At 41.9% G+C, this 24,958-nt stretch overlaps 1 protein-coding gene and 1 non-coding gene across 2 annotated transcripts in view; both read right to left on the bottom strand.

The window, feature by feature from the left end:
• Positions 1 to 566: 566 nt before the first annotated feature.
• Positions 567 to 24,958, bottom strand: part of Prkar2a (protein kinase cAMP-dependent type II regulatory subunit alpha) — a 63,761-nt gene continuing 39,369 nt past the window's right edge. The window contains exons 5-11 of the mRNA XM_038323526.1: positions 24,369 to 24,475; positions 21,486 to 21,639; positions 14,852 to 14,953; positions 14,634 to 14,708; positions 9,959 to 10,024; positions 4,800 to 4,941; positions 567 to 3,976 (exon numbers count right to left, since the gene is read on the bottom strand). Of these exons, the coding sequence (XP_038179454.1) occupies positions 3,843 to 3,976; positions 4,800 to 4,941; positions 9,959 to 10,024; positions 14,634 to 14,708; positions 14,852 to 14,953; positions 21,486 to 21,639; positions 24,369 to 24,475 (780 nt within the window). The 3' untranslated portion in view covers positions 567 to 3,842. The remainder of the gene's footprint in view (positions 3,977 to 4,799; positions 4,942 to 9,958; positions 10,025 to 14,633; positions 14,709 to 14,851; positions 14,954 to 21,485; positions 21,640 to 24,368; positions 24,476 to 24,958) is intronic.
• LOC119810870 lies at positions 5,606 to 5,711 on the bottom strand. Its single transcript, XR_005284816.1, has one exon. It is a non-coding gene; the product is annotated as a U6 spliceosomal RNA (small nuclear RNA).

Below are 24,958 nucleotides of genomic sequence, written 5' to 3'. Positions count from 1 at the left end.
AAATCACTTTGACCTGCCTAATATGGTTAGGCCCTGTCTGAGCAGTTCAGTTAGAAGGCCTGAGTTAAAAGGGCTGGGCAAGGGATGTAGCTTGGTGGTAGAGCATTTTCCCAACACAGACAAGCTCCGGCTTTACATCAGGACACACTTTCCTTCGGGCCTTTACACGGCACATGCCTTTCGTCCTGTCAGCCTCACACGGAGGTGTCAGCTTCTCAAAGCTTGAGCCTGCTGACTCTTAGATGGGAGCCATGGCGAGGTTGTCCTCGTTCTCAGGCTTGACTTCAGACCAGAGCTAAGCCCCATGCTCCCCTGGGACTCCGGCTGACTCAGCCTGCAGGTTTGCCTCAATAATCACATGGACCAAGCCTTCAGAATACACCTCAGAATCCTTCTCTCCTTACCCACCCCCTTCCACAGCGATTGCTTCTGTGTAGAACCTAAGGACTGCAAACCCAGGTCTTCTCCCTAATCCATTCCAGCAATGTATCTGCGAGATAAATGCTGAGATGGCTTGAGACCCTTAAAAGAGAAGACAAATATATAACACAAGACTACACCAGAAGTCATACATGATTTGTCAGCCTTTATTAATCAAGAGTGAAGCCGAGCCCTAGAGTTTCCTTTAAAAACAAAACAAAAACCCCTCAACCTTATTTATAGCAAACAATGATTAATTCTCAGTAACTTTTAATTTTATATTCAATACCATAGATCAAAAATTGTTTGCTTTCCAATCATATATATTATTTTGAGATTAAAACACAAGTGTAAACAGGTTAAAATAAGATTCACCCCAACAATTTAAAAAATAATTCCAATTGAAAGACATTTTAAACACCATGTATAGAACTCAGGACCAAAAGATGACCTTAGAATGTATTTACCTCTGAGGTAGCACAATAATGCTTAGTTGGATTTTTTTTATTACAATGAATTAAAAACAAAACAACAACAAAAACCAAGGAATCTAACCTTTGCTCAAGGTGGGCTAAATGGTTTTCTGCAAATCCCCCATGAGGTGAGCGACAGTTTTCATTCTTTTTAAGTATAAAGATAGCCCTGCAGTGTGTAATAGGAAACCCCTGGGAAGGCTGCTTCCCATAAAATAGACATTAGAATCACGGAGGAACGTCAGCAGTCAAGACAGGAGGAATAAGAGGTAATTGCAGTGAAAATCAAAACCCAGAACTTGGCGAGATTGGCTTACAAATGTGTATCAAAAACAAAACTTTCAGTATCAACTGACTAAGAAAGATAAAAGATGACATTCATGGGTCCTTTTCTTTCTCCGTGCAAAATGCTTCCATCTTTTAAAAAATGAAAGCTGTGACATGCCACAAAACGCTGTGTGCCCAGGCACCGGGGTGCCAGCAGCACCTAACGGCTCCACCATCACAAGCAGAGAACCTGGGCAACCTCTCCAGCTGGGGAGCTTTGTTCTTCTGCCACTTTGCTGCTGAATTTGCTCACTACACTGCTCAATGCTGATTTCTGAGCCTCTGGATCAGGGACATAGAATTCTTTATGAAAACGATGAAGTCAGAGGACAAGAACACAAAAGTCTGTCCTGCAAAGAATTTAATCAAGAGAAGAGTGAGTGGGCAGAGCTGAGGACAGAAGAAAATCCTGCAGTTAGACCTCAAGGCTCTGAGGACTATTCTTTATCAGCCTAAGTCAACAGCAAAGCCAGGGAAGAGGGGGAAGCTCTAATCCTCAGAAGTGGGCACTAACAGAGGAGACACCCCATCCTATGGGGCTCAACTGTCGGCTGTAGGGGTCGCTGGCATGAGAATACTGCGAACTTGAGTCTCTGAGCGGCAGAGAACTGGAACACTGTCGGTGCTGGCATTGTGGTAGCAGCTATGTCTCTCGTGGCTCCCACTAGTTCCTTGACTAGATGAATCTCTCCCAGGCCCCCAACACAGGGGTCACACTGCAGAGAGGGTTCCATCAGTAATTACAGCAGACTTACACCCAATGACGTCTAATCTGTAAGGGAGCAGGAAGGTGACAAGGGGGGTGTGAGGGCAGCTGAGAAAGCCCGCCCCTAGCAGCCTGTAGGAATAACTTCGGCATGAGATTCACAGCCAGCCCTAACCCATGCTGGCATGGAGGCTGAGGTGGGGTTTCAGAGTCCTTCTAAGGTCTGGGGGCTGGGCTTTTGGGCTGCTCCTGGAGCCCAATGCACCTCTTACCTTGGCAAGAATCAGGTATTATTCGGTCAAAGTACAAGGTCTGATTTATTTAAGAAAGCAATACCATAGAAAAGGACCTTAGGAAAATTTGGGATCACCACAAGGGTTTTCCAGTGCTAGCTGCCTGCTTTGGAGTAGCAGTTACAACCGAACAATTCCCAGAGCTGCAGCAGCTACTAGGGCAGTCTGAAGAGCCTGCTTTACTCCATGGGACACAGAAAACTGAGTAATTACCAAAATGGTGGTGACTCATCTATTCTGGACATTTCTTGGCTCCAGTGACCACGGCAGAAGCTGAGAGAGACAGAAAGGCCTTCACAGTAAGTCTATGTTTATAAATGGTACCCTTTCTTCCTGTGGTTGTTACGGTGTTGGAGAGCAAACCCAGGGCCTTGCACTTGCTACATAAGTGTTCTGCCACTGAGCCATGCCCACCCCTGTCCCAATGATACCAAGTTTTGAAAAGAGATATTTAGGACAAATTCTGAGTCAGTTAGTTGACAAACTCCGTGTATAGGAATATGTCCAAGGTGAATCCCCTAAATAGAGAAATAATTTCCTTAAAAAAAAGTTAGCTTCTTTCTTAAGAGTTTAAAAATTGATGATCACTAGCTAAGCTATGCAGTAATGCTGGAAGGAGCCGGAAAAGGTTCTCTGCGTAGCACAACCTCCTGTCAGAGCAGCAATGCCATCAAGGCATGGCAAGGGCTGCTCAGGGAACGCTCAGGTCAGGTAACCCGATGACACCTCCAGTCCCTGTCCTTGTAGGAGCACCATGCTCTAAGCAGCTGAGCTAACCAACTCCCACTTGCCCCACAGAAATGGACAATTTGTTAATGCAAATTGCACAGAGGTTAGAAAAAGACAAAACAAAACTTGCTAAAAACAACAGCAAATCCCTAACCCAGATAACCTTTCCTGGCTCTTTACTACTGGCAACAGTGCTGAACCCAAGTTTCCTGCTAATGTGAATCTAAGTCATCCGTCTGCTCTGTATGGGCCTGCTGGGCCTTCAATAGGCCTTCTTCTGAGCATCACTATGGGCTTGGACACAGCTCTATGGTGTGCAGCTGCTGGCAGACAGTACAGGGCCACTGGGGCAAAAGGCTCCATTATAACTGCCACCATCTTCCACTGGGAAAGCAAAAGCAGCAATTGTGAACACACTATGGACTTTCTCAGACAAATGAGGAGATAGAAGGCTGTACCATTCCCTCCCTTGAGAAGGACTGTGGCAGTGTCTACAGTTATTCAACAGGTTTCTGCAGACCTTAGGGTAACTTTCAGAAGCAAACATTAGCAGCAAGAGAGGAAAGGAGGATGTTTACACTTTGGACTTTGTATCAGGCACTTAAATTGCTGGAGAGACATGCCATTCTGAACCAAAGATGTGAAAACTGGGTTGAAGGACTCGTTACATAAGTGGTCTAATGATGGGCTTTCAGAAGCAAAGTGGAGGTGTGGGTGGAGCCTCTGTCCATCTTTCAGTGCTGACTTTCAAGATTTCTAAATGCCCTTAACCACAGCAATGGCAGCGGCGGTGACAGCAGCAGGAACGGTTCTGTCGTGTCTGTTTTCTGTGTGTTCTGTGGCTGACTGGAAGGTTTTGATGTCACACTGAGAAGGCTCTGACATTCACCACGTCTACTGCCCAGGATCCATCAGATCTAAGTTGGAGCCAAACATCTTCACCAGCTGCTCCTCATAGTGTGAGATGTTCCTCTTCATGATGTCCATGCACGGTCCCAGAAGCCTCTCAAACGCTTGGACATCCATAACTGCATTGTTAAAAAAAAGAGGAGTGGGAGAGAATGATTTGCTTACATTACTACATACTCATGTTACAGGAGAGTAAATGTTAGGGTACGGGGAATGTTTCTGTAGGAACACAGTAGGACAGCACCTACACTGAAGGCTAAGTGGGCACAGCAGCACCTGCCTCTCCTGTTCCTCCACAGACCTAGCCACCTGCCTCCGTTACTGCTGCTTTCACACGGCTGTGGCGCCTGTATGCCTGTCTCACTCAGAACTGTTCACGGTTCAGAGCTGACTGCTAGGGTGCTGGGGTAAAACTTATGGCATGGCATGTACTTAGAATGCACAATGTTCTAAGTTCAATGCCCAACGCCTCCCCCACCAAAAAACCTTTGCTATAAGAATTCATTTACACCAACTACCCAGACCTAGATCTAAATGAGTCAGCAGAGTTAAGTCAAGGCTTGCTAATAGGAAAAAAACCTAAAAGACCGTGTATATTAGAAAAAAGTTAGTAAGGCACAAAGAATTTTCTTTTCATTTTAAAGTTTTTATTAGCACATGAATCACACATAATGGTTTTTATTATGGCACTTCATACATGCATATAATTTTGATCATAGTCACCCATCCCATCTCTTGCTCCACTCCCGCCCATCCCTCCTATTCCCACCCATCTTCCCTCTTGCTCTTCTAATTTCATGTCTTTTGTTGGGAGTAGGAGGAAGGCAAAGTTTAATTAGCATTACGTTGTGGGCGACTTATCAGTGGCTACCCTATGAAAAAACTATTACCTGTCTAAGGTTGGGGAGGGGCTTGTGAGGTCTCAGAAAGAATTTTTCTTACCTAAGCATTTGACATCTCCAACCGCATAGGCAGAAGCAGCTCTGGGTTTATTGGTGACCAGTGCGAGCTCTCCAAAGTACTGCCCCTTATGGCAGTGGGCAATCTCAACCTCCTGGTTCCCACCGTTCTTGTTCGATTTAGTCTACAACAGGTAAAGAATAGGATCCAGGCTGATTCTAGGATCACAGCTGTGCCCAGCTGCACACACTCAAATTCCTTTCTCAAAGTTCAACAAAATTACTGAGTAATTCCCTCTGTAGAAACTCTTAACTGTATCCTGTAAACTCAACAGCAAATCTCTGCGGTCTGACACAACTGAAGAGTTGTCTTCCTTGGCACTCCACCTAAGCCCTAACACACTTTCGATAATGGTTAAACAGGAGCCGCTCAAGCCTAGCATTTTCTGTGGAGATGACAAATTCTTCTGGGAGATGTGACTGAAGCCCAGGTGAAACATAAGGTCTTCTGCTGATTCTTTAATAATGAACTCTTCTATTAGTGATGAGCCAGAGCACAAGACTATGAGTTGGTTAGAGACTGTCTTGTATTGTTCTTTACAGTTGATATTTCTTTTCTTTCTTTCTTTTTTTTTTTTTTTTTTTTGGTATTGTACCTTTACATATTATTTTTTTTAATTTTATCTTTAAAAATACTGTCTTTTTTCATTTAACATACTAATCCCAGTTCCTACTTCTTCCTGTCCTTCCATCCCCTTCACCCTTCCCCCCACCCCCATCCACTCCTCAAAGAGGGTAAAGCACATTGCTTTGAGGAAGGACCAAGGCTCTCCTCCCTACTTTATCTAGAAACATATGGAACACTTCATGAATTTGCGTGCCATCCTCATGCAAGGGCCATGCTAATCTCTCTGTATTGTTTCAATTTTAGCCTATGTGCTGCCAAAGCAAGCACATGGGTTTCTTTTTTTTAATATTTCTTTTTCTTTCTTTCTTTTAGATTTATTTATTATATATACAGTGTTCTGCCTGCATGTATGCACGCCAGAAGAGGGCACCAGACCTCATTACAGGTGGTTGTGAGCCACCATGTGGTTGCTGGGAACTGAACTCAGGACCTTTGGAAGAGCAGTCAGTACTCTTAACCACTGAGCCATCTCTCCAGCCCCATTTCTATTTGCACTTACGCCGGTTCTGCACCTCCATTCTCAAGAACTATATTCTTTAAACACATGTGCTATATTGCATTTACTTACTACCCTGGGTTTTTTATTTATTACAAATCCATCTGCTAAGTAAGGCAGTAACAACAAATTATGAGAATCAGTCTCATTCTTTAAGAACCACTAATGTTATAGGGAGAAAGATAATGCCCCCACTTTTGTTTTTGTGATAGAGTATCACTTCGTAGCTTCTGGCTAGCCCAGAACTATTATGTAGACCAGGCTGAGCCTGCCTCTGCCTCCAGAGTGTTGGGATTGAAGGTGCACGCAACCACTGCCTGGTAGAATTTTTTTAAAATGTTACTTTATGTTTTGCCTGCATGTGTGTTTGTGTACTACTTGGCTACCTGCTACCCTTGGGGGCTGGAAGAGTGTCAGATCCCATAGAACTGGAGTTACAGGCAGTTGTGAGTAGCTGCATGTGTGCTGGAAGTGAAACTATGTCCTCTGAATAGCAGCCAGTGCTCCTAACTGCTGATCTATCCCTCCAGCCCTAAAGGGAATTTTCTAGTATTTTGCCTCTATTTCTATGTGTATGTGAAGGTGTGTGTTCCTCGGTATGCAGCCCATGAAGCAGGAAGAGGGAACCTGCTGTCACCTTCTGTCATTATTACCTATTCCTTTGCTGAAGCACGACTTTCCCCAGCATCTGGGGCTTAATTATTCCCAAGGTCGGAGGCCAACAAGCCTCAAGAGATCCTCCTATCTCTACCTAACTTGGAGCTGGAGCTACAAGCACTTCAGAGGATGCCTGGCTTATGTGGGTGCTGGGATTCAATCTGGTCCCTATGATTGTGGAGCAAGTACTCTTAATTCTTGAGCCATTTCTCTGGTCCCAATTCATTCTTGAAACATGTTCTGCAATCATTTGTTTTGGTGTGTTTGTACGTGTGTGGGCATGCACATGCCACATCCCTGGTGTGGCAGTCTGAGGACACTTTGTAAAGATCACTTCTCTCTTTATACCATGTGAATTCTGAGAATCAAATTCAGGTTATCAGGCTTTAGAAAAATCACCTTTATCCAATAAATTGTCTTGCTGGGTCTTCTTTGTTGGTAGTATTATTGTTTTTCTTTTTTTAAAAAAAATTATTTATTATGTATACAATATTCTGTCTGTATGCCTGCATGCCAGAAGAGGGCACCAGACCTCATTACAGATGGTTGTGAGCCACCATGTGGTTGCTGGGAATTGAACGCAGGACTTTTGGAAGAGCAGGCAATGCTCTTAACCACTGAGCCCAGTATTATTGTTTTTCAAAAGACTGTATTTTTAATTATGTGTACGTGGGCTTGTGCAAACGAATGTAGATGCCAAGAGAGTTCAGAAAGTGGTCAGATTCCCTGGAGTTGTTGTGAGCCATCCTATGTGGTACTGGGAATCAAACTCAGATCCTGTGTAAAAGTAGCAAGCTTAACTGCAGAACCCATCTCTCTAGGCCTGTCTTCTTTATTATATGCAAATGGAAATTAAAAACTGGAACTCTAAGTGTTTAGCCTTCTCATCCTCCACATCTGCCTTGACCTATTAGCTTTGCTTGAAGCTACTCCACTGCTACAGGTGAAGCAATGCAATCTTTTACTTTTTTTTTTCCTTTCGAGACAGGGTTTCTCTGTGTAACAGCCCTGGCTGTCCTGGAACTAGCGTTTGTAGACCAGGCTGGCCTCAAACTCACAAAGATCCACATTCCTCTGCCTCCTGAGTGCTGGGATTAAAGGCGTGTGTCACTGCCTCCTCACAATCTTTTACTTCTTTTTTTCAGACAGGGTTTCTCCATATAATCCAGGCTGGCCTTGAACTCAAGAGATCCACCTGCCTCTGCCTCCCAACTTCTGGGATTAAAGGTGTGCACCACCACATCCATCTTCTCTCTCTTTCTTTTTTTTATGGTTTATTTAACTTTTATTTTATGTACATTGGTGTGAAGTGTCAGATCCCCTGGAACTGAATCTTCAGACAGTTGTGAGCTGCCTATGTGGGTGCTGGGAGTTGAACCCCGGTCCTCTGGAAGAGCAGTCAGTGCTCTTAACCAATGAGCCATCTCTCCAGCCCTCTTTCTTTTTTGAACTAGCTCAAACTCACAGAGATCTGCCTGCCTCTGCCTCCCAAGTGCTGGGATTAAAGGTGTGCACACACACCCCAGCCCAGCTTCTCTTTCTTTTTGAGACAGTGTCTGTCAAGCCTGGCCTCTTTACGTAGGGGAGGAAGACCTTGAACATCTGCTCGTCCTGCTCCCATCTCATAAGCACTGGAATTACAGGAATGCTCCACACCCAGCTTCTGTTTCTAACTTTTGAAGCATCCTTTGGCACTGTAGACATATTTGTGCTTCCTCCGTCCATTCTCCTGAACAGCACTTACTGCACCATCACACACAAAAGCTCCCTTACAATGCAGGTCTAAGGCAGAGCCCAAGACTTTGCATTTCTGATAAACTCTCTGACTCCCCAGGGCAATACTGCTGGTACCACTCATCAAACACTATATGATGACAGACAGTGTCAGTGAACATTTGAGAAATGTACAAATATGTATTAGCTGTTTAAAAGCTGCAACTGAAAGAACACAAACACTTCAAACTATTGTTTTATGTGAAACAATAGCTCTACTTAAAAACCTTACTGTGTTGCAGTATTATTATTGTGTGTGTACATGTTCCACAGTGCACACGTGGGGGTCAGAGTTGGTTCTCTCTTTCCACCATGTGGGTCCTGTGGATCAAACTCAGAATACTAAGTCATCTCAACAGCCTGACAGCTCTAATTTTAAGATTTATTATATATAAAGTGTTCTGCCTACATGCATGCCTGAACACCAGAAGAGGGCACCAGATCTTGTTATAGATGGTTGTGAGCCACCATGTGGTTGCTGGGAAGTGAACTCAGGACCTCTGGAAGAGCAGTCAGTGTTCTTAACCTCTGAGCCATCTCTCCAGCTTCTGACACCTCTATTTTAAATTAAGAATCAAGCTATCATTTAGACAGTAATAAATGTAAGTGGTTTGTTTTTTATGTTTTTAATTGGAAATTTTGTATATTGCACAATTTCAAGCTGGGCAGTAATAAGAGCACTGCCTTCAGTTCTTTTTGCTGTCTTGAGGTAGGATTTTACTTATAGTCTAGACTATTCTCGAATTCATGATCTTCCTACCTCCATATCCTCCCTGACAATAGTTCAAACCTTTACTAAATATATTTTTAATAGATTTCATACTAGATTTAGTGTATAAGTACTAAATATATATACTATATACCTATATACACACTAAATATACATGTAACTTACTATTTCAACACATTTATATTCTTAAAAAAAAATGGATGTTTGAGTATGATAGATTGAATGCTAAGAATTTTTCCTCCCAGGTTGGGGATGTAGCTCGGCTGCTGGAATGCTTGCCTATAATTCATGGAGTCCTTGGTTTTATCCCCAACATCAGATAAAATTGGGCATGGTGGCACATGCCTACAATCATAGTCTTATGCCTATTTATGTCTATAATCATAACGGAGGTAGAGTCAAGTGGTCACAAGTTCAAAGTCACCCTCAGATATATACATAGTTAAACTTGAAGCCAGCCAGCCTGAACTACATAAAACGATCTCAAAAAAAAAAAAAAAAAAAAAAGAAGAAGAAGAAGAAAGAGGAGAAGGAGAAGGAGAAGGAGAAGAAAAGCATTTTCTCACCTACAGGTCATCAATTATCAACAACTCTCTATCCTCAAATACCATAATAGGAATATGATGAACACTTCCTCTAGCAACATCCTAAAAACAAGGATGCTTTCTTCACATCCCACTTCCTATATACCTATTATATAACGTTCCTATAGTCATTAGGGTTTTATATTTTTCTTATTTATTCCTGGTAGTCACCCCTGGTAGGACAATGATGGCTTTAGACTCTAAAGCACAGGCCATATTGTATGAAGTGAACACTTACTGTGGGGACACCTGGCACAGCATCACCCAAACTCACCTTGCTTTTAATCAAGATGCTCACTTCCCCGGACTCTATGATATAAAAGCTGTCAGCCTTCTCACCCTGAAAAAGAGGAACTTAGGTCAGAGTCACAAACAGCAGTGATGACTGTGAGCACTGTCTGACCTCAGGTTTTTATCTTCAACTCAACAAGCAGATCGATGGCTAATAAATTCACAGGAAATTAGAGGATCCTGATCACTAAGACATTAACCCAATTATGACTGACACATATCCCACCTCTTAGTCTTTATATTTACCTCCAGGAATATGACCAGGTTACCAACTACACACCATTGCTGTTCTGACTGGCTGTGTTGCTGTGCCGAAACCCATTCAGGGACCAGTAAATAATACTGTAAATGTGTCAAGTAACTCATGGAGTGTGAGGTTGTGGTAGTCGTAATGTAATTGGCCCTCATAAGCTCATAGGGAGTGACACTATTGGGACTACTGACACTATTGTTGGAGGAAGTGTGTCACTGTAGAGGCCAGCTTTGAGGTCTCTTTTGCTTAAGCTTTGCTCAGTGTTATAGACCACTTCTTGTTGCCTACAAGATGTAGGACTCTCAGCTACTTCACCAGTACCATGTCTGCCTGTATATCACCATGCTCCCTGCCATGAAGATAATTGATTGAACCTCCAAATCATAAGCGAGCCACCCCAATTAAATGTTTTCCTTTATAAGAGTTGCCATGGTGATGGTGTCTCTTCACAACAATAGAGCATAGACAGAGGTCTAGGAATAATCTTGATCAATAAACACAATCCTCAAGAAGAGACTGAGGAGGAAGCTCAAGCACTGAGCATTGCAAATCAGGCACAAGGACCTGAGTTCAGTCCTCAGAACCTATGTCTGAGGTAGGAGGAGCCAGAAGTGGTGGTGCACACACGGAAGCTCAGTGATGGTGAGGCAGACACAGGCAGATCCCTGGGGCTTGCCAGCCAGCCAGCCAGCCTATTCAGCAAGTTACAGGTCAGTCAGAGAACTTGTTTTTTTTTTTTTTTTTTTTTTTTTTTATAAAGGTTTCCCTGTGTAGCCCTGGATGTCCTGAAACTTGCTTTGTAGAGTCCAAGCTGGCCTCGAATTCAGAGATCTGCCTGCCTCTGCCCATTGTTGGGATTAAAGACATGTGTCACCACATTCAGGGAGACCTTGGTGCTATTCACTGTTGCTATTTTTTTCTTTAAAGTAGGTTGTGCATTAGGAATGAGACTTGAGGTTGTTCACCCCCTTCCCCTACAAACACAGAGAGAATAGCATGGATCTATGGGGACAGCTCTGCCTTGATTCAGTAGGTGCTTTGACACCATCTTTGTAAGCTTTAGGCTTTCCCTTTGCTTGACTTACTATTAAACTACCTGGCTTAAAAAGCCAGATAATTCAACAAATAATGTACTATGTTCTCACTGTGTGCAGACATTGTCCCAGGGGCATGAGAGATATATCAGTGGCTAAAACAAACAAACCAAGAAATATGATAACCAGTAAATTATACAGCTGTGTTGGAGGATGGCAGTGCTACAGGAAAAGAACAGAGCAGGACCACAGGCTCTCAAATGCTGGTAGAGGGACCGGCTACTGCATACAACACAGCTTCAGCATGAATGGTGGAATCTGAGCGAAAGCTGGAATAAGCAAGACTCGGGCAAAGCAGATAAGGGAGAAGAGCTTCAGACTTCTTTCACTTTCTCCTCCCTCACAACCCAGTAGCAATCATGTACTACGTAGGTTGGTTGTTTGGAAACCAGTCTGGTTATACAGATTAGCTAGTCTCAAACTTTCAACTCTCCTTCCCCTTTCTCCCCAGTGCACTGCCATATACTCAGCTTGGTGTGGATTAGACAAGACTTCAAACCTCAACTGGGACCACACAGTTGAGGATGACTTGACTGAGTTAATCTAGTCCCAGGCCGGGCATGACGGCTCATGCCTATAATCACAGCACTCAGACAGCTGAGGCAGAAGGACTGTTCTGAGTTTGAGGACAACTTAGGTTACAGAGCAAGACCTTTGTCAAAAATTATGGTTTGGATGTAAATGTCTCCCAAAGGCTCACATGTTTGAACACTTGGTTCCCAACTGGTGACACTTTCTTGGGAAGTTACCAATCCTTTGGAATGTGGGGGCCTAACCTCATCACTAGGAGTGGGCCTGTGAGAGTTACAGCCCAGCCCTGCTCCCCATCTATTCCTTGACTACTGTTATTACTGTGAGGGACTAGCTACCACACACCGACTAGTTCCTTCCGCCGTGATGAACTGAGATCCCCTGAACCCGTGAGCCAGAATCAACTTTCCTTCCCTCTCTTCAGGAAGTTGTTTCTGTCAGCAATTTGGTCAGAGATAAGCAAGAGAATTGACAGAATTTTGTCAGTTCTACTGGAATTTCAGATACAATATGACCAATAACGGGAGATAAGAGAGATAAGATAGAGATGGGTCACCATACCCACTCTCACTGGCTAGCATTTTTTTTTTCTTTTTCTATTTTTCTTTTTGAGACAGGGCTTCCTCTGTGCAGTCCTGGCTGTCCTGGAACTCACTTTGTAGACCAGGCTGGCCTCGAATTCTGACACCCACCTGCCTCTGGCTCTGGGATTAAAGGTGTGCACTGCCGCCTGGCTCTGGCTAGTATTTTTATGCAGACAACATGTCATGTACTGTAGTGCAGATATACAATAATGTGGAGAAAAGTTTATGCTATGCTTCAAGCACAACAAATGCTTTTTTTATATAGTTCCTTGCCTTAATAAGTATGTAATATAAATGTAAGCAAAGTTTTACTTTATAAACAAAGTAAACAAACATTTTATGTAGTTTGCATTTTGTATATTCAAAGCAAAAATTGAGTTTTAAATAAACTTGTAAAAAAACGAAGTTGCAGGCCGGGCGGTGGTGGTGCACACCTTTAATCCCAGCACTCGGGAGGCAGAGGCAGGCGGATCTCTGTGAGTTCGAGGCCAGCCTGGTCTATAAGACAGGCTCCAAAGCCACAGAGAAACCCTGTCTCGAAAAAACAAACAAAAAAACCCAAACAAAAGAAAAGAAACGAAGTTGCACTTACTCTTCAGGCCCGGCTCAAATGAAACGACATGGTTTGAAATCCTTCCTTTACTATACTCTCCCTTTCCTCTATGCATTATCACAGTGTTTATTATTTCGGTCTCATTTATCCTAACCTTAAATTATATAAGGGAACCTGGAAAGCAAAGCCATTCAGAGATATAACCTAAAACGAACATCAGACTTTTGTCAGTGCTCTGTCTCTTCTAGTTGGGCTTTCTCCTCCCTCTTTCATCTTCAGTTTGACCACTTCTCAAAGTTCTGGTGGGGTCAGTTCTATAGACCTGGAGTCACAGTGATCTGAAACTATCCTCCTCAACCCAGCTGTGTTTAAGGGCAAACAAAGTGCCCAACTCAACTCAACCAGATGCCTTTCCAGTGTTCTTGTCAGAGGCACTGGCAGGGAAGTTTGTATCTGGAAAAGGCCCTAAACTATTTATATGTAATTAAAATATAAACACGGGAGACAGAGAAAAGTATCACATAATATAAAGACATTTTGGTAAAGTAGTGGTACACACCTTTAATCCCAGCACTTGGGAGACAGAGGTAGGCAGGTGTCTGGGAGTTCAAGGTCAGCCTTGTCTACAAAACAAGTTCCAGGACAGCCAGGGATGTTATACAGGGAAACCCTATCTCAAAAAACAAAAACAAAAAAAGAGATTGCTATATAGCTGACAATGGTCCTGAACTCCTAACCCACCTGCCTCCACTTCCTAAATGTTGGGATTCTAGGCATACACCACTACTCCCACTTTGCAGTCTTTCTTTAATTATAATGGTTCAGTTCACTGTACATTATCTTGCATTATCCAAAAACAACTTATGAAAAAGATACAAAGGCTATATCAAGACATCTCATAGATCTGATCATCACTGAATGCTAAGGATTCTGGTGTCATATCATCAACAGGTTGCTTTTGTGTCAGCAGAGACAACAGAGCATAAGCCTCCAGTTTTCTCTGGATTCTAATAGAGATAAATAAAGCTTAGGGTCAATAGTAAATAAGATCCAATAGAAGACAACCCCCAAAATGAATGGAGGTCTGAGCCTGGTGGCATGTGACTGCAATCAGTGACTCAGTGACTTCCGAGGTTAGGACAACGTGATAATACTCTGTCTCAAAACACAAACATAAAAAGGGTTGAGGGTGCAGTGGCAGAAGATTTGCTTAGCATTGAATTTAGTCCTTCAAGGGAAAAGAGGCAGCAGGAGACAGACAAAAAGGAACTTCAGAGGTCTTTGTAGGAGGGACGACACAACTTCCAACAGTGGAGGACATTAAATTTTGGGTTGTTTTCTTTTTTCTTCCTTTTTCTGTCTTTCCCTTTTTAAACTGGAACTTTGGAACTTTCTATATAGACCAGACTGGCCTCAAACTCACAGAGCCCTGCCTGTCTTTCCTGAGTTTTGGGATTAAAGGTATACATACCATCACCCCAGCTAAGTCTTTGTTTTCTATTGGAGTCAGAATAATACAATGTGGTCCAGGCTGGCCTGAACTTGTGAACCTCCTGCCCTGGCCTCTTAAGTGCTGGCATTGCAGGTGTGCACTACCATACTCTGATACACTGTTCCCTTTGGGAGTCCAGACCCCAACTCACCTGAGTGATTATTCGCTCTCCATCCCTATAGATCTTTTCTCCGATCACATCCACAATCTTCATTCGTTCTGACACCTACAAAACATATAGTTTAGGGAAAAACCCTGAATAAATGTCACTGCTACAGAACTAGGTTAAAACAGTATTACTTGAAAACCTAGGAATAATTTTAACAACTCTTCCTAAACCACATAAACAGACTCTTATTCAAACTTTACCTCTAGTGATTTAAAGAGTGGCACAGACTCAATAAATGATTCGAACATCTTCCTCTTTTTTGCATTGTTTTTCACTATGATTCTTCTAAAAGTCACCCGGTCCTACAAGGAAAAAAAAAATAGGAAAATTCTAGTACATGCCCGTGTCAGAGAATATCTACGGTTTAGATAACTGAACCACTGCGGCCACCAAAGCCCTAAGGAGTCAGTGTGCCAACAGAGTTTAATGATGCTGGAAAGGAGAGACTCTAACCTGTGCTAGGGCAGAAACCTCCGAAACGGTAGCTTGCCGTGTTCAATGAGTGCCATCTATGGGCCATAAATAGAACATGAACAAAACTCCCACCAAATACCCGGTGCTCAGATACCTTCAGAAAAGGCAGAAGTAAGGGCAAACAAGGTTTGTTTTTGCCCTCCAGGGGTTTGCAACTGTAATGAGGAAACAACACAAAATATACAGGGCCATGCTATAATCAATACTTAGGAGGTTGAGGCACTCTGGACTACATGGGCCAGCCTGGATGATAGTGAGACCCTATTTCAAACAAAAACAAAGCATAAAACATATAAGAAGTTTTGCAATTGATATATGAACTGAAATGTACTAAGTCAAAGTACAGAAGGCAAACGCTACAGTCATTTCCAGGACTGATTCCTGGGCATGGCAGTACAAGTCTATGATCTCAGCCATTCAGAAAGGTAAGACAGAAGACTCAAAAGTACTAGGTCCATTTGATTAACTTAGTTCTGTCTCACAACAAAATGGTTTTGAAATGTGGCTCAGTGATAGCACACTTGTCTAGAATTCAGGATGTTCTCTGATCAATCTCTAGTGCTGTCCAAAAAATATTTTAAGCCTTTTATTTTTTTCCCCCAGACAGTGTTTCTCTGTGTATCCCTGACTATTTGGGAACTCACTCTATACACCAGGCTGTCCTCAAACTCAGAGATCTGCCTGCCTTGCCTTCTGAGTCCTGGGAATAAAGGTGTGTGCCACTACCGCCTGACTAAATTTTAAGTCTTTCCAAGCAAGAATTTCCAAGAATTTCTAGGTGGGAAAAGAGCAATTACAGCAGGAAAAAGCAATGGAAGATAATATTGCAGGAAAAAAAATAAACTTGCTGGCGACATGAGGGAGGGATAAGAGTTAAATTAATGAAAAGTATTCAAGATGGAAATTGGATAAGTGAAAAAATAATGAAGCTAGATGGTGGTGGCACACTCCTTTAGACCTCTGTGAGCTGAGGTTCACTCACCTCATCAGAGAAGTCACTTACACTCCCAGTAGGGGTGATGGTGGGCTCCTTATCTGCCACTGCCCTAAACTACAGTATACTATTTTACAGCTCTCCTACTGGCATTTAGTTAAGTTGGTCTCCATTTTCTTCACCATCTACTTGCTTGACTGGAGTATTCAGTCTTACTGCTTTGGTAAGGAATTTCTCATGTAAAAGGTTACTTTCATACTTTGGATTATTATGCCATTATCACTAGAATTCAATTTCTATATATTTTCTGGTCTAAAGAATATTGTAGAAAGAGAGTAATTAAGACTGAGAAACTGCTGCCAGGTATGGTGGCACATGCCTTTAATCCCAGTCCTCGGAAGTCAGAAGCAGACAGACCTCTATGAGTTTGAGACTACATGATGAAATCCTATCTCAAAAAAAAGGCTGAGAAAAATGATAACTATAAAGTTCCCTTCTATATGTTTGGATGTTGTTAAAAACATGTTATAATTATATATAATGTGACCAAATAATTACAAATATAAAAGTAAACAATATTTCTAGGTAATAAGAATACAGATTTTCTTCAGTGATCTATGTCTTGAGGTTTCAGTACTACTTAATTAATTTGTTTGTTTGTAAGTCAGGCTGCTCTTGAACTCAATGTAACCACGAGAACATGCTACAGTTGCCTATTGGTTTGATTTTTAAAAAATAATTATTTCTTATTTTATGTGCATTGGTGTTTTGCCTGCATATCTATTTATGTGAAGGTGTCAAAACTCTTGGAGTTGGAGTTACAGACAGTTGTGAGCTGTCATGTGGGTACTGGGAATTGAACATGGGTGCTTAACCACCAAGCCCTCTCCCCAAATGCACCATGCCTGGTTTTATGCAGTGCTAGGGACTGAATCCAAGGCTTCCTTTATTCCACCAACTGGGCTACATCCCAGCCCAATCTGATCCTCGATCCTCTGTATGCTTTTATACTTCCCAGATCTCATTTTAGGCTGTGAAAGGCCTGTTCTTGTGGTTATGAACAACATAAAAACCTCTAAGAAAATTTTCAGCCCTTGAAAGTAATTATTACCAACTATTTAGGATAATAAGGAAATGCAGGTCAGTAGTTAGTCACCTGTTAGAATCAAACTTGTCATGTTAGATATGTTTTCAAGATCAAACATATTTTAAGTAGACAGGTGATCTTTAAAAACTTCAGATATCTGCAGAATATGGCATTTAAGATGTTTTAATACCATAGGTTCTTTTTTATGACGAGACATATCTGCTCCTGGCAGCACTAATATACTTGAAGAAGATAATGGGCACTAAAGAAACTCCACATGGTGTTTACTTTCTTTGTGGCAAAACTAAGCCACTGGGCAAGAAAGTGCTCTTGCCTTGACTGCTGACACTAAGCAAGGCACAAAAGAGAGTGATTGTCAAAGCCTGCCAAGACAAGGTAAGTCAGTTTTGCAAAAAAAATCCTGCTTCATAGAAAAGTCTGTCAGAGCCGGGCGGTGGTGGCGCACGCCTTTAATCCCAGCACTCGGGAGGCAGAGGCAGGCGGATCTCTGTGAGTTCGAGTCCAGACTGGTCTACAAGAGCTAGTTCCAGGACAGGCTCTAAAAAAGCTGCAGAGAAACCCTGTCTCGAAAAACCAAAAAAAAAGAAAAAGAAAAGTCTGTCAGATATGCTAGTGATGGAGGACTCTCATTGGTTAATAAAGAAACTGCCTTGGCCTTTTGATAGGGCAGGATTGAGATAGGTGGAGAAGACAGAACAGAATGCTGGGAAGAAAGGAAGTTAATCAGATGCTTCGGGCAATCGCCATGACTCTCCTCAGTGAGCCAGATGCCATGAAGCCTGCCACCAAGTCAGACATGCTGAATCTTTCCCAGTAAGCAACCACCTTGTAGTGCTACACAGATTACTAAATATGGGTTAAAGCAAGAGAGTTAGCCAGTAAGAGGCTGAAATTAATGGGCCAGGCAGTGTTTAAAAGAATACAATTTGTGTGTTGTTATTTTGGGGCATAAATTAGCCAGGTGGCCAAGAGCCGGGCAGGATGAAAAGCAGGCCTGCCCGCAGCTCTTTACTACATGCTTGCCTATAGGTCGAAGAAGAATGTTGGGTAACTGTCTAGGTAGCCAGCTGTTTCTGTCATTTCTCACATTTTTTTAGAACTTGATTGCTTGCACTTTCTTCTTTCTCAGGTAATATTTCCTTCTCAGGTCTCTGAGAGAGTTGAAGACTTTATAGTTATAGTTTTCCTTGTTACCAGATTCAGAAAAGAAATTCATGAAAGAGGTTTAAACTATACAAGGTTGAGAGATATAAAAGACAGTTTTGGTAATGCAAGTTAGGATAGAAAGTGAATTAGGTGGCAGGCAGTGGTGGCACATGCCTTTAATCCCAGCACTTGGGAGGCAGAGGCAGGCAGATCTCTGTAAATTTGAGGCCAGCCTGGTCTAAAGAGTGAATTTCAGGACAGCCAGAGCTACACAGAAAAACTCTACCTTGAAAAAACAAAGTTAAAAAAAGTGAGTAAGTGAATTAGTTACAAGACTTTGGTCACACCAAGACAGGACAGATAATGGAGTATTTTCTCTGAGTTTGTCAAATACAAATGGACTAAACATTGTTGATATACTTATTGCTTGTATATATTGTATTATACTTATTGTATATAGTTTTCTTACATTAGTTATCTTTATTAATTTTAGACAAAAAGGGGGAAATGTGCTATTTTGTGTGTGCCTTAACAAATAAAGCTTGCCTGAAGATCAGAGTGTGGTTAACCATAGAGGCCAGGCAGTGGTGGCACACACGTCTAATTCCAGTACTCGGGAGACAGAGGCAGATGGATCTCTGTGAATTCAAGGTCACCCTGGCTACACCAGATTGAATCAGTGTAAAAGAGAAACAGAGCCAAGTGGTGGTGGCTCACATCTTTAATCTCAGCACTAGGGAGGTGAAGATGGGAAATGATATGGCTGGGCAGAGAAAGGAATGTAAGGTGTGAGGAGACAGGAACTCAGGATTCAGTCTAAGGACTTGTAGAGACAGGATACCCCATTCGGTCTGAGGATTTCACAGAGGTAAGAACTAGTGGCTAGCTGCACTGCTTTTCTGCACTGCTTCTCTGATCTTCCAGCTTTCACCCCCTAATCTGACACTGGGTTCTTATTATTAAGACCAATTAGATTTGTGCAACAGCGTTTCTTTGTGTAGCCCTGGCTGTCCTGTGATGTGGGACTCCTCTCTGTATGCTGTGAAAACCATTGGTTAATAAAGAAACTGTCTTAGGCCTATGCAGGGCAGAATAGAGGTAGGTGGAGAAAACTAAACTGAATGCTAGGAGGAAGAAGACCACCAGAGGGGAAGGTAGTGAGTTGCCAGTGGGAACATTGCTGGTAAGCCACAAGCATCATGGTAAAATATAAAATAATGGAGATGGGTTAATTCTAAATGTAAGAGCTAGCTAGCGATATGCTTAAGCTATTGGTAAACAGTATTGCAAATAATATAGTTTCTGTGTGATTATTTCGGGAGTCTTGGTAGCTGGGAAACGAACAAGCGGCCTCCTACAACAGTCCTGGAACTCAGAGATCCACCTGCCTCTGCCTCCCAAATACACCTAGCTGTATCATTTCTTAAATCCAGTTGATAGCCTTTTTAAAATTGGCATATTTGCTAACTTTTTGTTCTTTTTATTTTATTTTCTATAAATAAAAATACTAGGAATTAAACCTGGGTCCTTTTCGTTACATTCCCTTTTAAAAGGTGGGCCTTGCCCACCTCTTGTCTCTATCTCTTCCCCCCTTCTCACTTTCTCTTCAGTCACTCTGCCCCCTTTGTTCCTTCTCTCTCCTCTTCCAAAAAACCTTCTGTGTGAGCCCTGTTGCATGGCGTGATTTCCCTTTGCAGTGTTTTTTTAAAAAATTACATCAGGTATCAAAGTTTTACTTTGATCTGGCCTTTCTCCCTTTATAATATAATTGTCTCAAATACTTCTTATACAACAACAATCTCTACAAACTTTTGCTTAAACTATCTTACACAATTTACAAATCTGAAGCAAGGCAGGTCACTATGTTTACTACACTTACTCTGTGTTCTTTTGGGTTTAAGAATCTCTAAATTTCCTTTTATTGTTTCCTTTCTGAATCAGTTTTGGCCACTTCTTTAGGGTCAGTCTCTGTCATATGAGAATATCTGAATTCTTGAAGGACCTTTTCAGGAAGTATACAATGCTGGCTGACAGGATGTTTTTCTTCATCACTTTGGGTTCTCCCCATTAACAATGCATCACTTTTCTGCATTAAAGATAGTTCTGTCTTTATTTTTTAGATCTTTATGGTGTGTATTGGGGAATCGATTTCTTTGTTTTTGCTGTTTGGGATCACTCTTTTTGTTTGTTTTGAAGCCTTAATGGCCTGAAATTCCCTAGCTAACTAGGCTGACCTTGAAGATCCCTGGGCCTCTGCTGGGATTAAAGGCATACACTAACATGCCTGGCAGGATTCACTTATTTTTTAAAACTATATACATTTATATGTTTTTATCAAATTTAAAAAATTTTGGTTAATTCTATGATAATTATATGACATGAAATAATTCTTATAAGGCAAGTAGAAACTCTACAGACACCCTTACTTTAAAATGAAATGTGAAATACGGAGACCAGGCGCACACTTTAATCCCAGCACTCAGGAAGCAGAGGCAGACAGACCTCTGAGTTTGAGACTAGTCTGGTCTAGAGAGTGAGTTCCAGGATAATCAGGGCTAAAGAGAGAAAAACTGTCTTGAAAAACAAAAACAACAAAAGTGAAATATGGAATTTGTATTAAGATATTTTTGAAAGAAGAGTTACAGATTATGGATATGTAACTTAATACAAAAAGAAATGAAATGAGGCAGACAGTAGATAATATGATACAAGAACCACAGTAGTGTTTTGCTTAATGCAAAAATCCATTTCCCTATGGTCATTAGCATTCCTGATGATGGAAGCACTGGATATAGGCACAGAAGAAATGACAAGTGGATGACAGAACACGAAGTGACTGCTGTTGACACCACCATCCCTACACTACTGCTCCTCCTCTTTTGTGTGCACAGGTACATTAGTGATAGGGACTCTCTCTCTGTAGCCCTCATGAACTGCTTAAATACATAGAGTTATCTATGTCTAATTGCCTATAAAAACAAGGAAAAATGTAGCAAGAGCTCCGTCACTACTAGGTTACAGACCACTCACATTTCTGTAACTTAAAAGATTTGTTGTTAAGTCACTGAGGAAAATGGAAAGATACATATACATGAGACCTTTTAGAGAATACTTTTCAGATAACTAGCTATGAAAGACAGGCAACACAACACCATGCATTTCTCTCACTCACCAATCCCCAAAGGGAGCCTTCTGAGGTGGCGACAATGGTAGCAGCTCTCGGGGTATTGTACATCAGAGCTAGTTCTCCAAAACTGCCACGGTTGTCATACTGACCAACAGAACGTGTTTGATTATCTTTTGTTACTAAAATGTCATAGGTTCCCCTAGAAGAATGACAAAGAATAATTAATTACTTCTGATAAGTTTAAGAACTAACTGGCACATATAAAACATAGGGGAGCAGAGCTGGGACATAGCTCACTTGGTAGAGATTTTGCCTAGCATGCAGAAGGCCCTGAGTTTGATCCTAGATCTAGAAAAACCAGGCATAGCTGCATGTCTGTAATTACAGCACTCAGGAGTTAGAAGCAGGAGGATCAGAAATTTAAGATCATCCTCAGCTACACAGTAAGTTTAAGGGGGTTTAGGATACGTAATATGCTGTCTCAAAAGGGGGAAATAACTAACATAATTTTGCTAAAATACACAAATGATTTTTGCATTTGATTTTGTTTTGCTTTTAATTTTACTTGTATGGGTGTTTGCCTGCATGAAAATTTGTGCACCATGTACATGCAGTGCCCAAGGAAGCTAGAAGAGGGCATTCAAGTTTTTGGAGTTTGAGTTACAGGTGGTTGTTAAGTTACCACATGGGTTTTGGGTATTGATTTCAATACCCAATGCTGGAGGAACAGTCAGAACTATTAACTGTTGAGCCATGTCTCCAGCCCTGCATTTCAGTAATTGTTTTGTAGCACTCCTGTGGATTTTTCCTGCAGAGAATTTCACTTCTTTTCCTCTATACATACTTACTTTACTTTTGCCTATTACACTGGCCAGAGCTTTCGGCATAGAATTTTCTGGAAATGGAGAGCACAGAAACCCTTCCTTAATATCAGTTTTTCCTGGGGTATGGGGGCGGGTGAGTACAGTCTTTCAGTCTAACCCAGGCTGGCCTTCAAATCCTAACCTGCAGCCTTAGCTTCCTGAGTACTTATAGGGATAAGCCACTGTATCTTGTCTGATAAACAGTTTATTACAAAAAGATGTTTAATTTTTACCAAGTATTCTGTGGATAGTATTGACTGTAAAGTTTTTCTTTCATGGTTTGCTGGAAACAAGGATAGAACTGATTAAAATAATCACACAAATTTCTACCTACTATAACTCAAGAAAAGTACTCAGAATTGACTAACAGAGAAATAGACATGCTCAATGGATCACAGAAGCAAACCAACTTTTCGGAATTTCTGTAAAACAACTAACATCACATTAACACGTTACTCAGAGAAGCTCTGAGGGTTGGGGTGATGGCTCAGCTGGCAAAGGGCTTGCATACCAGGCAGTGGTGGCACACGCCTTTAATCCCAGCGCTCAGGAGGCAGAGGCAGATGGATCTCTGTGAGTTCGAAGCTATCCTACTCTATAAATCGTGTTTTGGACAAACAGGACTACACAAAGAAACCATGTCTCAAAAACCAAACAAACGAACAAACAAACAAATATCAATTGTGGAGGCTTGTACTTCTAATCCCAGCATCAGGTATGCAGGGACAGGAAGATCCCTGAGCTTGATGGCCGTCTGTCTTACACTAGTCCTGGAGTTCCAGGTCAATGAGAGCCTGTTTCAAACAGAACAGACCTGAGCATGTCCTCTTACCTCCAAATACTGAGGCGGCCACAATGACAATGTGAAATCACAAACACACATGAACACATATGCACAATTAAGTCCCCATGCAATCACTCCAAAACAGATAAAGATACTGAAAAGATGTGCAATCACCCACAGACAATCCTGATAATAGTCAAAGTCACAAAAACAAATATTCTGGGTCTGAAGAGATGGCTCAAAAAGAAAAAAGGGGGTTGGAGAGCTGGATTACTTGTTAAAAACACATACTGCTCTTCCAGAGGATCCAAGTTCAGATTCCAACAACCGCATCAGGCAGCTCACAACAACCTTTTTAACTCCAGCTCCAAGGGATCTATCTGATGTCCTCTTCCGGCCTCCGTTGGCACTGTACTCAAAAGTACAACTACAACCCCCACTACCCCATCTCCCCTGCCCCATCACACATAAATAAAAATAATAACCTTAATTTTTTACACATACACACAAATTTATTTATTTAAGTATGCATACACATAAGTAAAAGTAAATCTTCATACTCTGCCTAGCTCTGGCTAGCCTAGAACTCACTATGCAGACCAGGCTGGCCTTAAACTCACAGAGATCCGCCTGCCTCTGCCTTCCGAGTGCTGGGATTAAAGGTGTGCACCCCCACTGCTCAGCTTAATAAACTTTTTTTAACATTAAGAATAACAGAAGATAATGGATGTATGATAATGTTTTATTACCTTGAACTCCTTCCTTTAGGACTGAGAAGGAGTCAGAAGGAACCCCTACTCTTCCTCAGGGGAAGTCTATTAACTCAAGAGACTAAGATGCATTAAGTCAGGGAAGTAAACCCAGACTTCCTTTTCCCCAGCACAGCTTAGACTTGGTACAGAGTCAGAAAGCATGGAGGTTAAGGGGAGTAAATTCATTTTTCACAGCAAGCTGAAAACCAAAGGGTCACACTAAGACAATACACAGTCACAGATACTCTGCAGGGATCAATTCAACTGAACACGGGCAAATGGCATGTTTACAAAACACATCATGTCATTCTTTATCTAACGAAAAAGAAGACTTTCAACTCTAAGTGGCATCTCCCCAAATAGGGTTTAACTCAGGACTGCAGTACAAAGAGGCAGCTATGATCCCTGAAAGGTTCTGGGAAGCTTGTTTACTTGACACTAGACACCTTTGGGCTCAACATAATATAGGCTTTTGTACTGAATTAAGAATCCAAGGAAGTGGGGCCAAATAATCCCAAAGCTTCCCTACCGTTCTATGACATAAAAGTTGTCTCCATCATCTCCTTGGTCAATGACATGCTCATCAGTTTTGACTATCCTTTCAAACATGGCATCGAGAACTTGAGAAAGCTGCTCCTAAGGTACACACAAAGAGAACAGATGGCTTTTACATTTACTGAGAAAACACAATGGTCAACTGGACATGCCCATGCCCGTACCCCCAGCCCTGCCCCATACAGAAACAAACATCCCACAAAGTTGTATTTATTCCAATTTGTATGCCTATATACATTTGATCACCACCACCATTTAAACAGAAACCTAAGAGATCTCAGAAATGAGTGTTTTGCACTATTTGGCTTTGGACCCCCTTTAACAGATGGCACAAGTGCCAAGCCCCTTCTTTGTTTTTTTGACAGGGTCTTACTATATAACCCAGGTGGGCTTGGAATTTTTTTTTTCAAGATGGTTTCTCTCTGTACCTTTGGCTGTCCAGGAACTTGCTCTGTAGACCAGGTTGGCCTTGAACTCTTCCTATTTCACCCTCCTCAGTTCTGGGATTAAAAGCATGAGCCACCACACCAGCGATCTTGGAATTTTGATAATCCTGTCAATTTC

The sequence above is a fragment of the Arvicola amphibius genome, chromosome 3 (assembly GCF_903992535.2).
Source record: "Arvicola amphibius chromosome 3, mArvAmp1.2, whole genome shotgun sequence".
In the NCBI taxonomy this organism is placed as follows: Eukaryota; Metazoa; Chordata; class Mammalia; order Rodentia; family Cricetidae; genus Arvicola; species Arvicola amphibius.
The sequence above is the reverse complement of the archived record's forward strand: the minus strand, read 5'-3'. Positions and strand labels throughout refer to the sequence as shown.